At 37.1% G+C, this 17,042-nt stretch overlaps 1 protein-coding gene across 1 annotated transcript; it reads right to left on the bottom strand.

Moving 5' to 3' along the window:
- Positions 1-9,721: 9,721 nt before the first annotated feature.
- On the bottom strand, positions 9,722-16,605 carry LOC137745273 (1-acyl-sn-glycerol-3-phosphate acyltransferase 2-like). Its single transcript, XM_068485200.1, has 11 exons — positions 16,207-16,605; positions 15,560-15,682; positions 15,058-15,097; positions 14,866-14,939; positions 14,533-14,592; positions 13,482-13,559; positions 11,671-11,829; positions 11,354-11,479; positions 10,671-10,763; positions 10,377-10,463; positions 9,722-10,253 (listed from the first exon to the last, which is right to left on the bottom strand). The coding sequence occupies exons 1-11, from the start codon at positions 16,285-16,287 to the stop codon at positions 10,014-10,016; spliced, it is 1,161 nt and encodes a 386-aa protein (XP_068341301.1). The 5' UTR covers positions 16,288-16,605; the 3' UTR covers positions 9,722-10,013.
- Positions 16,606-17,042: the final 437 nt, after the last annotated feature.

The raw sequence follows: 17,042 nt of genomic DNA, 5'->3' as shown, positions 1-17,042 counted from the left end.
ATAAAACCAAATATATCTCTCTCAATGTAAACAATCATACTATTACTCAACCATTGATCTTCCATTGTGTTACGTAGTGGTGTTTTCAATAGGGCAACTAAGACTCACCCGTGCTTGGATCCATTCTAGGTGTCAATCTGTACTAATTTGCAATAGGGCAACTAAGACTCGTATGTGATACACTTAGCAGGTTCAGGTGTATGTTTGTACTTGAGCATAGATTGTTACACCCAGTCTATTCCATGTAGCTACTTTTTGCATGGACTTGTGCGTCTACATAATTGTGATGACTATACTAAATTATATAGTGGAGATGTTGTGGATTACCGTACATTTGAATATTTGGATTTTACGGTAATTGATTTTCATACTATTACGCAGTATGATATGAATAAAGCATATTATATTGTTGTCATGGTATTGTGGTTTACCGTATACTTGGAAATAATTGTTTTATATGGTGCTTGATTTTCACACTTATAGGTAGTATGATTTTGGAAACTATATGCGGGTTTTACAGTGAGAGGATATTATGTTGAGAAAAACAAAGGTTTTACTAAATCCTTTTTTTCTTGCTCACACTTTCTATTGTGCGCCCCTCAAGGACTTAGTAGCTAGATTTATGTGGCAAGAGAGGGATCTTGGGTGATTTTGACATACATTTCGATTAATGTAGAAATTTTTAATTTTTATAATTGTATAATATCCGTACTTGTCACGCCCCGATCCCGACATACGTCTAGGATTGACACATGACGTCACCAAATACTCGTATATCTCACATACCCCGCCTCTAAGATATGGACAAAGCGCAACTCAAGATTCAAATTGCGTAGTAACTTTTCGTATACTTTATGGCTACATCTAACCTCCTCGTTAGACTGCCTACATACCCTAAAAAGGGATCAAGCCATTCGTAGTTCACCATGCACTACAATTCGACATATATCACAGTCTGTTCAAGCTGAAAGGCATAACATTCCTCAACCAATCATTAGAACTTGACAAGCATGAACTTACTAGACTTCGGACTACATAGCAAACCCACATGACAAACAAGATTTCCAATTCATCCATCATATAAATCACTATGTTTCATATAATACCGCAATTCATAGTATGCAACATCATAAAGAACAATCAATGAAGCACAATGTTATTCTCTAGCCACATTAGTCAACGAGTCTAATCATAGTAATAACAATCATATCCAACATCATTCCACAATCACTCCAATTAATCAGTCCTAAGAATCAGAGATGTACTATATTAACGTTTAACTACATTAATCAATCAGTAAGATCACATTTCAATACACGAAATTTAATAAAGGAATTCTACATAATTCCCTACCTGGATTCCAAGTAATAACATGATAATTCCAATTTATAAACATAACGTCTACTATGAGCAATTCCTACTCAATCGAATCTAAGGTCGAACTAACATTATGAAAATGAGCAAGAGTAGGGATTTCGGACCGCTCAACGGAATCCAACCAAAATATGACTGCCTATCGAAATGTACCAAGTACAACTAATCCTTAGTACCCCTAGAATGCGTATGGTCCCCCATCGCGGATATACCAAGCAGAACCATAGGCATAATCTCATCGTGTAGGTAGTATTCACCCATCGCGGATATACCAAGCATGATCACCCCTGAATACGTATGGTCCCCCATTGTGGATATACTAAGCAGGACCATATCCTAACTCTAGTTGTGATCATCCATCGCAGATATACCAAACATAATCACTCTTAGAATGCATATGGTCCCCCATTGCGGATAAACTAAGTAGAACCATAGGCATAGTCTAATAACATAGGCAGTGATCACCCATCACGGATATACCAAGCATGATCACCCTTAATAGTTCTCTATTGCGGATATACCAAGTAAGACTGTATTTTATAGCTCTAGGTAGTGATCACCCATCGCGGATATACCAAGCATGATCAGTCCTAGAATGCATATGGTCCCTCATCGTAGATATGCCAAGCAAAACCATAAGCATAGTCTATTCGTGCAGGAGGTGATCACTCATCGCAGATATACCAAGCATGATCACCCCTGAAATACGTATGGTCCCCTATCGTGGATATACCAAGTAGGACCATCCATGTACCTCTGCTACATGGTGCAGTTAGATCAATACATAATCCATTTACCCTTATTGCAACCTCTATGATTTACATAATAATCACTTGCACTATCAATTCCTCATGATCACTAACTACCATGTCACACAAGCCTATATGTTCTACAGAACACTTCTAATTGGATTTTAGGCTCACAATGTCATAACGGTTATCATACATATCATTCATTTTATCAAGAAGATAAATAAACACATATATAACACAATATGACGTCCGATATGCGTGAACCGGGGTATATATTATCTGGGATAACTCACTAACCAATATAAGCCCACTAAGCCCTACATAGTCTCTAGTGATACAGATTTTAATATTTAAGATCCTTTCGTAACATATTGATCAAAAGTCAAGTCTCTGTCCATGGTGGGGTCCATAACCCTATACAAGTCAATCTAAAACATCTGCCCATGGATTTTTGATTTGTAACTTCCCAATGGTCTCATTTATCTTCTAGAACAATATTCTAAAATTTCGGAACGATCTAACGGTCGCATCTTTACTTTGCCAGAATTAGGTTGCTATCAACGTTTGGTTTTACAAACTTAGAAATTCAATTCAGGAAGATCCGTATGTTAGATTCCTGATCTATAATTCCTAAGGTCCTCGAATATTACGTACTATAGCGCATTAAAGTTTGGTAATGACCTAACGATCAAATCGTCATTTGCTACACTATTCAAGTGGCGGACCTTAATGGAACTAGGTTCAAACGATGAAATTTTGTTAATCGGATATCATAGATGGATTTGGGGTATCAAATTTAGCCTAGAAACTGGCCACGCGCCACCGCAAACGGTGGTTTCCAGCGAACGGAAACCTAATTTTCCGACGAACTTCAAAAATTACCAAATTTTACAAAAATGTAGAGCAAGTAAAGGGGAATCATTTTCATACCTGGGCCGACGTCCAATTCGGCCGAAAAGTGGCTTGAAAACACCTCAATCCACCCGGTGGCCGGAAATTTTCGAACCTTACCGGTCCTCTGTTGAAGGTCCGATGACAGTGATTGTTGTCGAGTTTTACCCCTGCAAGGGAGGGCTACCAACCCCAGGTGGTGCGCCACCGTGATCGATGCCAGAAATGGAGCTAATTGCTCTAGGGTTTTCGGCGAGCCGCGAGCTTCTCATGCTCTGTTAGTCAATTATAGTAATCCACAAGTGGAATTGAGGTAAGGGCTCGATTGGGTTCGAAGTGAAGAATGTTAGGTCATCTCCAACCGAAGGGTCCACAGGGCCAAAGGGCCGAAAATAGCCCGAAAATCGTCTCCAACTAAGGGCTAGGCCAGAGGGCTCGTGGAATCTAAGAGGGCCCCACAGAATCTGAAAGCGTCAAAGGGCTGGCCAAAAAAAAACATTAATCCTGTCGGTTATAACTGACATGAATGCTTAAAAAGAAATTTGAATCCAACGGCTAGTTGGCGTCAGTTACTGTTGGATTCATATTTTTTTTATAGGTTTTTTGGCCTTTTTTATTTTTTTTTATTTTTTATTTTTTATTTTTAATTCTCAAAATTTTTAATTTTTTCCCCTACAAATACCTAAACCATTCATTCACCATTCCTCACAAAATTTTCATCATTTCTACACCATTTCAATTCTCATATTTTCTTTCCTTTTTCAAAAATCTATCCTTCAAATTTTTCAATAATTTTCAAATGGCCTCGTCTGCAATGAAAGGTAAGGCTTGGACCTGAAAAGAAGATGAAGCTCTTTGCAAGGCTTATAGATGGGTGTCGGAAGATAGTGTGAGGGGGAATTGTCAAACAAATGACGGTGCTTGGACTCGTGTGTCCAAAAAATACTTAGAGTTCTATGAAGGCACCATTCCAGTGAATATTCGAAACCACGAGAGTTGTTCTTCAAGATGGAAGAAACATCTTCAGCCAAGTTTGAACAAATGGCATCAAACGTTGTTAGCAGCTGCAAGTAGACATAAAAGCGGCGCTAATTACTCCGACGAAGTAAGTGTTTTCAGAATTTATTTTAAATATTTAATTATATTACATTTAATTTCATAGATTAATTTCCTTTAATTTTTTATAGGTACGCCAAGTGGAGGAATTGTATATGGAGAGTAGCTTGAAACCCTTTCAGTTTCATAGTTGTTGGAAAATTTGTAAAGGGTGGGTGTTATTTGAAGATCCACCACATAGAGCTCCTATGCCAGTGTTCGGAATTGCATCTTCAGCTGCAGATGAAGATGGATCTCCAACCATTCAACAAATAAGGGTAGAAAATATGTCTTCGGGTGAAGGTTCCATACCTAGGGCTATGGGACGAAACAAGGCATGAAGGTTGAAGGAAAAGGGCAAGGCAAATGATGATTACACCGCTCGACATGAAGTGGCGGCCTTATTGCGATTAATGACGGAGCAAAATGCCCTTGAGGTGAAAGAAGGAAAAGTAGGCATGAAGAATGGGCCAAACAAATATAAGAAGAGATGGATGATAAGCATATGGAAAGGAACACTTCGAATTACACTCCAATGAGTAAGGCCTATTTTGATAGAAAAAAAAAAAGAAGAAATTATGACTCGGCGGCAGTTGTTTACCTCTGACTATACTCTTACAATGGCGGATGATGAAGATGATGTTGACTATGGATATTAAATTTAAGTTGTTGTAATTTTTAAATTCAAGTTAATGTTGTTTTTAAATTTAATTTGTAGTTTTTAAATTTAATTCGTCGTTTTTAAATTTAAGTTGTAGTTTTTAAATTTAAGTTGTTGGATTTGAATTTAAGTTGTTGTAGTTTTAAATTTAAATAATAAATTATGTTTGGCCCTTTGGCCCTCGGTTGGAGACGGTTTTTTGTGACAGGGCTAAAACGAGCCCTATGGCCCTTTGGTCCTCGATTGGAGACGGAGGCAAATATGGCCCTGTACCATTAAAATATTAATATCTTGGAGAGCCAGAGGGGTAAAACAAGCCCTTTGGCCAGCCCTCCGTTGGAGATGGCCTTATGACACCAGTCCCATCATCAACGATGGCCGGAATAGAGAGATATGGCCGGGTCGGGTCGGCGGGTCGAAAAGGGAGTCTGATTCCCTCATTCTCCTCTCCCTCCATTCCCTTATTTTCTTCTTTTCTGATTGGTCACCTCCCCCCTTCTTCTCTTCCTCAACTCTCATTTTCCCCCTCTCTTTCGCTGCCACCTAGCAGCATCCAATCCTTCTTCTTCTTTTTTTTAATTTTAATTTTTTAATTTTTTTATTTTAAGCCTCTAATTCTTCGTTTCAACTCCGATTCACAAACAGTTTTCGCCTACACTTTCGTAGGGTCGAGCTCTATCCATTTATACTTAGTGTGACCCCATAAAGTCCACGAATTTTTAATGGTTACTAACCAAAATTCAAATTTCGTAATTAATTTAATTAAAATCTAAATTTAATATAAATTCCCAAAAATAATATAAAATCTCCTTAATACAAATACGTAACTTGCAATAGTGAAATCCAAGAACGAGATTTCACAGTACTACCTAGGATGAGAATATTCTTACCCTTACTGCACTTACATCTATGCATTGCACACTCTCACCAATAATTCTAGGCTTTCGTTTTTAATTTATTCTCACTTTTACCCAACATTTTCATATTATGGTTTTGTCACCTTCGGGGTGTTGGCCAGCACGCCATGACTTCAGTGTCCAACTGGACATCCGATTCAGGATGTGTCAACTAGCGACAACTTTTTTCCGACAACAAGTGCCATTTTTGAAAACATTTGAACCTCACTAATGACAGTTCGTGTTGTAGTGGACGGAAGATGGAGTGAATGATTTGATTGTGCTAGCAAGATCACCATAGACTAAATCTCTTGGGGCACACTAGGAAAAACGACTATGGAGTTTTTCTCTCATTTTTCAGGAGGGACAAATCTAATAGCTATGGACATATGTGAAAACTATGGGTATTTATAATACCCTAGCCGCATCTTGAGTTTGCTTGATGCCAAGGAGACGTTTTCATTGCGTCAAGTTCATTTCTATTAGCCCACTTGGGCTTGTGACTTGTCTCTCTTTTTACTAAATAAAACCCAAGGCTTAGTCTAATTTAAACAAGTCAAATAAGCCTAAATATTTAATCTAATAAGTTAACAATTAAGTATACCAATATAATTAACAATTAATTCTATCTTAATCATCATCCATATCATGTCGTTAGTACAATTTGTTGGAACCAAACTTTCATAACAGTGTCACTCAGTACTACGTACGGTCTGGTGATATTCCTCTTCACTTGTAACTAAGAGGTCTTAGGTTCGAATCTCATAGATTGCGAATTCAATACCAAATTAGGTTGCCCATTGTGTGGCTTCACGAATTCCTCCCTCTCCTTAGTGTAAAACATATCGTTGTACTAAAATAAAAACTTTCACAACGGTGTGGGCAGTGGAGCCCTTTGATCGACCACCTACAAGAAAGAACGAATAGCTATAAAACCCTAAGATACCGGTCAAAGGTTCTTCAATGGTCACGTTAGTGAAGGATTTATAGAATTCATTCAGTGGGCAAGAGAGCAAGAGAGTGATATATATACGAGATGCATGATATCAAATTACCTCTTATGAACACCAAAAAGGTGTATGTTTACTAGTCAAGAGAGAAACCTTTTTAATATAGTGAATCTGTAATAAATAGGCAGAATCCTAAATAATCTCTAGCATTATATATTATTTTTTTCTTAGGATTTTGATTACTTGCAACTCAAGCTAATCTCTTGATTGTAGGAATCATTAAAAATATAGGAAACCAATATGATCCTAGTCGGATCAGGCTTCTGTATCTTGCAGAACAAGTATATCATGCTCGACAAGGCTTGCGAGCCCCATCTACCATTATGGGGTCCAAATAAGTATGGTGGTACTATTGGTCAGTTTATATGGCCCAACCTAATTAGAGTCATTTAGTCCATGAACGAACTACAGAGGCGTATTTGCTTTATTTCGCCTTACTCTGATCAGTGAGAATTTATGGTCTATAAAATCATAGGTGTGTGACCTCTTAGGTTCTAACCAAAGTTTTAATTGAAATTTTCACAAGCTATGAATGAAACTTAGCAGTATGTCATGCCTACCCAAATTAGATAGAAGTATCTGTGAAATAATCATGATACGCATTTGAACCTTGATTAGAATTACAATGCAATTTGGTTCTTCTATCATCGGTATTGTGATATAGAATAATGTAAAATCTCATTTTGAAACAATTGTTAGAAACATAGCCTGATCAAGAAGTAATTTGTTCGAAGATTCTTCAAATTGCTTCAAGGGATTTCATTCTATTGCTGCAAGGGATATCCTTTCATTGAACAATTGCCAGAAGATGATAGATTCCTTATTGTGCATTAATGTATCTCCATACTTATACACATGAACCAAAGCAACAATATCGGGACTTGCGAGGTAGTAAGTGCTTTGAGGTAGCACAAGATATTCAATGATGTCTCAAGTTTGAGAATTATTCGTATACTACAACCCAAAGTTTTGTAACATTTCACATGTGATAAGAGCATCCCTAATGGGGGCTTTATCCTCCTTGAAACTACCACATTTGTAGCTCTAATAAAAAATTTCATCCCCAATGTGTTGGAAAATGAGGCTACATCTACCACATGGGCTAGCAACTTCAATCCTTGGGTAGCAAAAAGTAGGCTACATCTAACCCCAAAAACTAGGGGGACCCACACCAAATTGGGGGCCCAATCTCTCTTTTTATTTTTATTTTTTTATTTTATTTTATTTTTTCTTCAGTTTAGAAATAGGTGAGCCCTATTTTTAATTCCAAATTAAACATGATTTTAAGGGTTTATTTTTCAACCGTTTAGGATTTTAAGGGTTCATTTTCAACCGTTTGTTTGATTAAGAAAACATATACAAACAACAATTATTTTTTGTCTGATTGCTTAGGAAAAAAAAAATGTAGTGCTTTATGTTTAATCTTCTATATTGAAAAATTCATAAAAAAAAGTGATGAAATTTAACATTGGTAGTTTAGAGACTTAAACCGAAAATATAAACAAATAACATTACTAAATTGTGAGAAGATAATCAAATCCAATGGTTGTTATGAAATGAAAATCTTGTTTGATTTTGGAGAATGTGTCAATCAGAGAAATAAACCAACATATGAGATTGAGATAAAATAATCAAATTCAATGGTTGTTATGAAATGAAATCTTATCTTGTCTGATTTATAGAAACAAATCAACAGATGAGATTGAGATAAGATAATCAAATCCAATGGTTGTCATGAAATGAAATCTTATCTTGTTTGATTTCATATAAACAAATCAACGGATGAGATTGAGATAAGAGAGCCTACAACAGTGCATAAGTGATGAAATCTAACTTTGTCAGAATTTGAATTTTTTTAGGATAAAAAGTTCATAAATTAAAATTTAAGATAACATGTCCAAAATCAAGTTAAGAAAAGTTAAGACAAAAATAAATTTACCGCATAATCAAATTACTACATAAATAAAATATATAACCCCATATAGAGCTCAAAAAATATATAGCCCCTTATTGGGAGATATTCTTTTTTAGAGCCCCAAAGATTCCTCGGAGCTCTAAATTGGGTTATATCCACCACTTTTCTAGCCTCATATGGAGCCCCTTATTGGGGATGCTATAAGAATCAACATGTTTTAGCTTCTTGGATAGTCAGTGTTTAGTAAACTTGTACAATAGATAAGAACATGTATATCCACAACGTGTCCAACACGTGTAGCACAAGACCATGCTAACCTTAATGCGATATATATCGGCCATTTCAATAGTCAATGTCCAGTTGACTTTCCAAACGGCTAGGAAATTTGTTCAAGATTGAGTGATTGTGGAATAAGTCTCCCTATCCTAATCTTGTTTAGGATATTGTTTTCATGCCTTAAGTCCTATGGGCTGATTCAGAGTATATTCTCTATAATGTAAATCCAAACTCATAAAAGAGTAAAATTTACCCTATTATTTAATAAATTAAAGACGAAGTTGTCACATTATCTCCAATTGGCTTTTAGGGCACAACTGCATCACAGGATTGTTGGTATATCTTCTTAGTTTCCACTTATCATTTGGTTGTTATGTTCGCTGAGAGTAAAAGAGTATACGCATATTGGAGTTGCCTAGTTGGAAGTGTTAAATGCCCATCTTTGTGCAATTTCAGGGGTGAGATGCAATTGAGATGTAAAAACCACATCTCATTTACATTTTCTAAAGAAGTGAATGTGTATTAAATGGGGGAGATATAAATTGTGAATTAATTAATTAATTAATTAATTTTAATTGAGTACTTTTTATTTAAATTTTCCGACCAAAATTGGTATTTTATACCATGTTAAAATTTGTTATTGAAGAGCTTTCCGACCATCAAGGGAAGAGGTTTCAACTAGCCTGTATTGATGTTACTTGGTTTTCTTATGCACATTTTTCATGCAAAAAAGGGAAGAGATTTCAACACGCCATTTTTTCCTCTAAACCATAAATGAATAAAAAGAAAAATTATACAGGAGCTATAAAGTAAAAATGTCCAAAGCTTCACCATGGTCCCAAATGCTGATGTTTTGAAGGGTTTCTGACATTAAAATTGACAAACATGATCAAAGGAAGTTTAATTTCATAGGGGATTTGTAGACCCAGAAGTGCTGCTTCAGCCGTTTTTCGGAGTCTATACAGAAATTGACCTAATCAACCAACCGTTAATGAATCGAGATGTGCATATGTTTTACAAAATCAAAGGGGCACCACGGCACAGCGAAGGTACTTCACTAACGTAAGGCAGGGGTGAGAGAGCACACAAGCCACATGAATCACAAGTTGCCCGGTTGTAAAAGGCATTGGAGCGAGCTGTATTCTATTGCTGTTTGTCTAGGTTCCTTAAAGACTCTCCTTTGCTATTGTCCTTGGCTGGAGCCACTCGGGCAGGGGTTGAATGCTCTGACTGAGAAAACCGAATCAAGAACTGCATAAGGACGGTAACAATGCTCAAACCCAATGTTGAGAATCCAATACCCTTCCATGAGGATAGAAGTGAAGACCAGTGGAGGAACTTTAGAGCCCCCAAAATAAGTAGACATGACCAAGACGCAACAACCTGCACGGAATAAAAGTTAATTAGCAGTAATTACAAAACACCTCGTGTAACACAAATATAGAGGAAAAAAAAAAAAATACACGCTAATAAAAAAAAATAGACTTGTAAGAGCATGTATCCCACCAAAAGAGACTTTCGTGGTCGACCAGTAGGTTGCAATATTTGATCGCCAAAAGTTTGCTCTGCTGTATGTTTATCCAACAATGCATCCTAGCGTACGACAGGCAAACAAGAAGATACAGAATGCGAAGATTAGTACATGAATCATTGGAGAGGAAAACCGGATTAGTGACTTCATTTATTTCAAGAATATATTGTGCAAAATCGTCTTCATTTCTTCCTTTTATTTTTCGAATAATAACAGAAATGCGAGGAACACAAGACCATGCAACATAAGATATAAAACATAGCAACCACCTTTGCCACAAAGGTATCTTTACACCACTGGGCAACAGCTTCATCAGTTTCAGGCAATTCCTTCATTAAATGCCGCTTAATGTGCACATGCACCTGCAAGAGAGTAGCAACCAAGCAAGTTTATATAAACCCAGATATAAAAAAGGCAGCACAGTGCACAACCCTGCTCCCATTTTGTATCATTTTAGCAGTAAAACAAAGTGAAAATCAAATGACTGGAGTACACAAATCTAGCATTATAACAGGAAAGGAGAATAACTTCGAATTACGTAGTTGACATCCAGCGATGACATAAAGCACTTCCTACTACCCACGGGAAATATATTGGAAAAGCATGAGCCCTCAAAGATTCTGGTAGAACCAAATGGCCAACAATGTCCAAAATTGCATAACACAAAACACTTTCCCTATGCCCTTTTTCCTCAGCCAGAACACACAGTGAAGAAATGACATGTCAACTAGTGACCCAAGACCACAGAATAAGAGAATGATACAGTTTCACTACTCGCATTGCACATCACATCACAACGATCTGGACGTATCTTTCTTAAAATGCCTTGCGCAAAAATGCCAGATTGCTACAACATATGAATTTAGTGTCCAAACCTACATGCTATTGCTACAACATATATACAAAATTATTTAAACAGCCTATTTTAAAAACTGAACTATGGTAGGCTTACCACAGAAGGTCGCCCCTCAAAGAGTCTTAACATTGTTGGTGAAGGTGAAGCTTTAGGAATAGCCACTGTTACATCATAGATGGCTGGAACAAATGAGCGCATGTGACTTACTGCAGAGACAAAACCCTGAAAGAAACAGGAATTTTTTAGATATGCCAGACCAGTGTGATAGGGAATAATGGTCCCGTAAAGGGAGATTCCAGAACATTGTACTTTTGCTGATGGCAAGTTCTTAACCAGCAAGGAATGGAAAAGGCATTCCACAAAAATAATTATTGTTGAATCCTTATCATGGGACGATGCAATAAGAATTTTACCTTAGTACGAGGAATCAAAATATTTCTAGGAACAGGCAACCCTGTTGAGGCTGCATATTCTTGTGCTGCTAAAAGCTTGGCCTGTGTAAAACGAGTTCCTTCTACAAACAAAGCCAACCAAAAGGGCTGAGGGTAGTCCTTCAACCGTTGAAGACCCAACTGCAGGATACATTACCACAAGATTCAAGGTTACTCCAAAAGTAGAAGTGAGTTGAAAGTATGACCGACGGTAATTTTTTCATCACATGACCACAGAGATGAAATTAGTAAAGTTATTTTTCTTACAAGAAACAAAACTTCATTGAAAAGAGAGAAATACAACAGAGGGGACAACGTGTCCCTGGGCTTCGCCCGATCAAAGAAACAACCAAGCAGAAGCCATCAAAAGCAAGAGATGAGGAAAGCTAGTCAGTCAACCTAAATCTGTTTTCAACCTAAGAACATTAAAGATCTCCCACACAATGAAATGACCACACAACCACTGTCAGTACCACTTCATTCACCAACTCACCACAATAAAATCTTGCTTTTTTATAAAGTGGGATATCTTTGTTCAAGGTTATTTACAAACTCTTAAGAGCTTTATTCTGATTTACCATCATGATTAGGGTATTAGGGTAGTTTGACTAATAAAAGGAGCTCAATTTTTTCCAGAATTTTGTTTCTTTCATTAGTTTTCTTTGTTGTCACTCTAGAGTCCAGATAGGCTGTCCTAAAGGTATGTTGTGCAGTAGCGACAGCTAGGTTAGAAATGAACCTGTTATTGAAAATTCTGCTTTATTTGGGATTATTCCTTTTAGTTGCAAGTAGCTAATCCCAGATTGTACTAAAAGGAATATTCTTAAATACTTTGACAGAAGAAGCCCAGAGAGAAGCAAGTAGTCTAATTCTATCCCAGATTGCACCCTTCCTCCTCGCAAAAATTATCTTGTTCCTCTCTAACCACACCCACCACCAGAGGGACTAAACAGCACATCCACAAAGCATCCTTCTGACAACCCCATGCTGCCCAGTCACACCCACCGTCCTATTATATATTATTCCCCATCGTACCTTGGAGAAACAGCAACTCCAAATCTTCTTTTATCTGAACATCTTCTAATTAACAGAGTTTCTACCATCTATATCCACAATAACCATAGGCAACCGCTCACCTTCTACGTATTTCTTCCAATCTCTGTTGTTTCTTCAAGTAAAATGGTTACATGTGCACAACTTTCATCTAGAGTTAAGGACCGTCTCAAGAATGAGAAGACACTCACTGAGTTGATTGAAAAAGAATAAAGAATTAGTTCACTAGAAATTGGAAAATAGCTATTGACGTAGGAAAAATGGAAACACAATTGTCATCTTCAGCCCTAAGGCAAAAACCTATACTTTTCGGGGAGATGTTTGAGAAATAGAATTGAAAGTTACTGATCCCTACGGGGACAACAACCAGAAGCATTCCTTGATTACATGACTATGAGAATTTTTTTGGTAGCCTCTTGGAAGATAAGTGAAAACTCTTTTTATTAGAGGCTCGAATAAAGAATTCAATGAGTGTTTGGTGGAAAAATTCCATCAAACTACTTATGCAACCATTAAAAACCCGCTGATTCTTTAGCTTGGCAACAAAACCTCACTTCTATACATGAATATATTTTGGATATCTATGTCCAGATTTCTTATCAAATTGAAGAAGAGTGTGACAAGAGATGCTCCATTACAGATTCATGAGAAGGAAAAGTCTATAGTTAAAATTAATGTGTGCCTGTGTATTGTGCATATAGAGTATAATGTTTGTACAAATACAACATATGCACCCATACCTTTAAAGTGTTTTCATCTTTGGCCCAGCTTCTTTCCAAAAAGAGATACTCAGAAAACCACATTGACCACCCTATGACCTGCATGTATAAAGGCATTCCATTTGGTGACAAGGAGTAAACCCTCAAAAACAAGGCAAATGGTAATGCTTAAGTATGATGGGGCCACAAGACAATGTTTGTGGAAAAACCAAAATCACCAATTAATTCATGAAAATATGGATTAAATCAAATAAGAACAATAAAAATAAAAAATCTGTACTATTACAATAAGATCTGAAATTAAATATTGATAGTCCCAACTGGTAATAACTAATGGCCTTAACAGACTAGCAAACTCTAAATTTTTAAATCTTAACTAAGCTGTTAAGGTTCTAAATTACTCTCATTTGATTAAAGATATGTATATATACAGCGCCCTCCAATTTTCTTGCGGATGCTGCTCCAGAATCCGAACCATTTGTTGTTTTTAGTCTCCATTCAAGAATCATCTCTGTCAAATCAGCCAAATCAAAAACCACCTAACCACTTGATTATCATTTACAATCAATTGGGGTTTACCAGAAACATTGTGTTGGTTTATTTATTTGATCATGATTAGATGCCTTAATAATCAATGCTTAGGCTAAGTTTCCCCAGCCATTTCTGTACATTCAATGATCTACAGGATGATTCTTAAATGGATTGTATAGAAGATAGACAGTTCAGATACTGAACCACATACAGAGTGGGCCCCCAAGGGAACCAACTTTTTGCATTCTTCCATGCAAGGGCCTTCTATATATGGAATATTCTCGTCACGACAAAGTGGCAAATCAATACAAGATGCTTCTGTTGGCAAACTACGATCTAGGCCAAACATTCAAGCAAGAATCAACGTAATCAATGGTCCTGATTCACATTCTATCAAGAATGCATTGCCATAGTTTCTGACAAGAGAATATTCCCGCATATATGAATGCACGTACACGTACACAGATATTATGAACTTAACAGCTGGTGCCTTATAGCTTCATCTACACATACTGACAAGGCATCTTAGGGTGGAACATACCGGAAGGAACTTTGATGATTTCTTCATTACAGCTAAGGTGCTGCCAAGGCAACCTGACCGCTGCACAAGTAAATTTCATTTAAAAAATCAGTATAAAGAGAATACAACTCCATATGGAACCAAAAATCTAAATTGAAACAGTGGTCTTCTTTTACAAGTACATGTGAATAAGTCTTCAATGTAACTTTTGTGTGCCTCTATGAGTATAAGTAATACAAAAAGCCAAAAACTAAATAAGTATGGGCATTATTTTTTATAAATATACACATTATTTGTCTGGTTAAATGTATTTGTGCATGCATCTGATTAAAGCATGATATATAAACTTTGTACCTGAGCCAGGACCCATCCAACAAGCCAATCAATATCACTTCTATGATTGCATATGACAAGTGCATGTTCTTTACCTAGAAAATAGAAAACATGAATTTAAATAAGTTATCCTGCATAATTTTGAAAAGAGCAATACATACATAGTCCTAATGACAAAGAAACATCAAACAAAAGAGAAGGTTTAATCCTTACCCATTAAACGAAAGGTTTCAGGGTCTGTGTACACTTGGATCTGCAACAAAAAGGGTTAACTAAATCATGACTCAAATTTTCATCTCAAGACACTTAAAGTAAATATTACACCAGGTCATAAGCATTGTCCTTCACTTTATTACTATGATTTAAAGTACTAGGCCTTCCTTTAGCATTTGCTACGCATTTCAGGGGGTTATACAAGCTTATCAGAAGAAAATTTGATATACATGTTTTACTTTCCTCTTTCAGAATTACACCTTCTAGTCTTTCTTGTGGTAACAATAATTGCCGTGAATCTTTCAAAACCCAGAAATAACTTTGACCATTGGTCCATAAGGGTTGTAGGGAAAAATATTTGGTTGAAAAAATACATAGAAGCTGGCATAATAAGTGGGAATGCACCTAAAAGTGCTCAGTGTACAATAAATCAACTGCATTTAAGGAAGTTAGAGAAATCAAAATATTCACAATCACAAGATATGGGGGATATAACTGGTACCTTGACACCCGCCCACCAATCAATGAGCCAAACGAGTTCGAGCCACAACAATTCTGCCACCACTCTGTTGATCCTTCTGTATGTATTCTTAGACAGCGGCCGAACAAGAATGAAGCAAATCCCCTGAAACAACAGACCAATTAGGCTAAATTGACTAAAACCTCAAAAGAAAAAGTGTGTGAATGGACACACACACACACACACATGTGCACATACAATTGTATGTGCTAATAGAACAGAAAGAGATAACAAAAGTAAGCTCCAAAATCTCAAATTGGAACTCAGTAAACGAAATGAGCTCAAAGGGTTTGGTGGCATGTAAGATTAAAATAAACATTTTTAAGCTTCGTTTCTTTTCCGAAACGTTCTCCACAATCAAACGAAGCTTGCAGGTTACAGTACAAAGTCGAAAGAAAACCTAGATTCACAGGCAAGCTTATAGGCATACCCTACCCAAACAACCCACTTGAGAAACAACAAACCCATGAAACTTAAACGAAAAGAAGCAAAACCCTCGTGGAATTCACGCAGAAATTGAAGAAATCGATGGCAGAAGACACAAAACTGAGCTAAAACAAAACCAAATCTAGGCAATAAGCAAATGATATCCAGAACCAATGAATGCAAAGAGGCAGAAGAAGGTGCACCTGAATGAGATTGACTACGAGGCCTGATACAAAGAAGAGCAGGCCGAGTGGAACGATGACAGCTGCAGCTGCAATCGCCATGGCGCCCAAAACCCCACACAGAGAAACGAATCGATTTCTCCACAAATTTCAAAACTTCCTAGTGCCCAAGAGCAACGAAACGAAAATTTTCAAATCAAAGTTGAATTAAATCAGGAACTCAAACGAATTGGACGCACGAGCGAGCCTGCGCGGCAGTATATCTGGAACGAACTCAGGCACTGGCTGTGACCGCGCAACGTGTTTGTGAAAATGCGCGAGCGAGAGAGAGAGCCGTTGTTGATATACAATTCAAGGGAATGGGGACATTGTGTGAGAAATGGGCTTTTCTGGATTCGACAGAAAACTGTAAATATTAATTAATTTTGCTGACTTCCTTTCCTTGGGCTGATCACCAAGCGCATCCTCTTGTCGGCATCACACGGTTGGTTCACGTCGGCTTCAATCTGAATGTTGATGGGGATGGTGGGTCCAATGGCCCACATCTATGTCTGTGTTAATCCCAAACGTTCAAATAGGTTTGCCTTGTCACCAAATAAGTTGAACTCCTAAATAGTGTCGGGATATTAATTTGTAAGAGAGGTGCTTGGGAAATACATAAAAGATTTTGGGTTCTTTTCTCTCCGTTGTGGGAGTCGTCCCTTGTGAGTTTCTGCTCTCTCCCTTGTGTGGGAGAGATTCATACAGTACTTCTGCTTAATTGTTCGAACTGTTCCTTCTGCTGGGATCAGTGATTCGCTTCCTGATTTCTCGTTGGAGTTGGTACTTCCCCTTCTTGGGACAATTCGAGGGTGGAA

This window comes from Pyrus communis, chromosome 9 (genome assembly GCF_963583255.1).
Source record: "Pyrus communis chromosome 9, drPyrComm1.1, whole genome shotgun sequence".
In the NCBI taxonomy this organism is placed as follows: domain Eukaryota; kingdom Viridiplantae; phylum Streptophyta; class Magnoliopsida; order Rosales; family Rosaceae; genus Pyrus; species Pyrus communis.
Note: the sequence above shows the minus strand (reverse complement) of the source record. Positions and strands in the feature narration are given on the sequence as shown.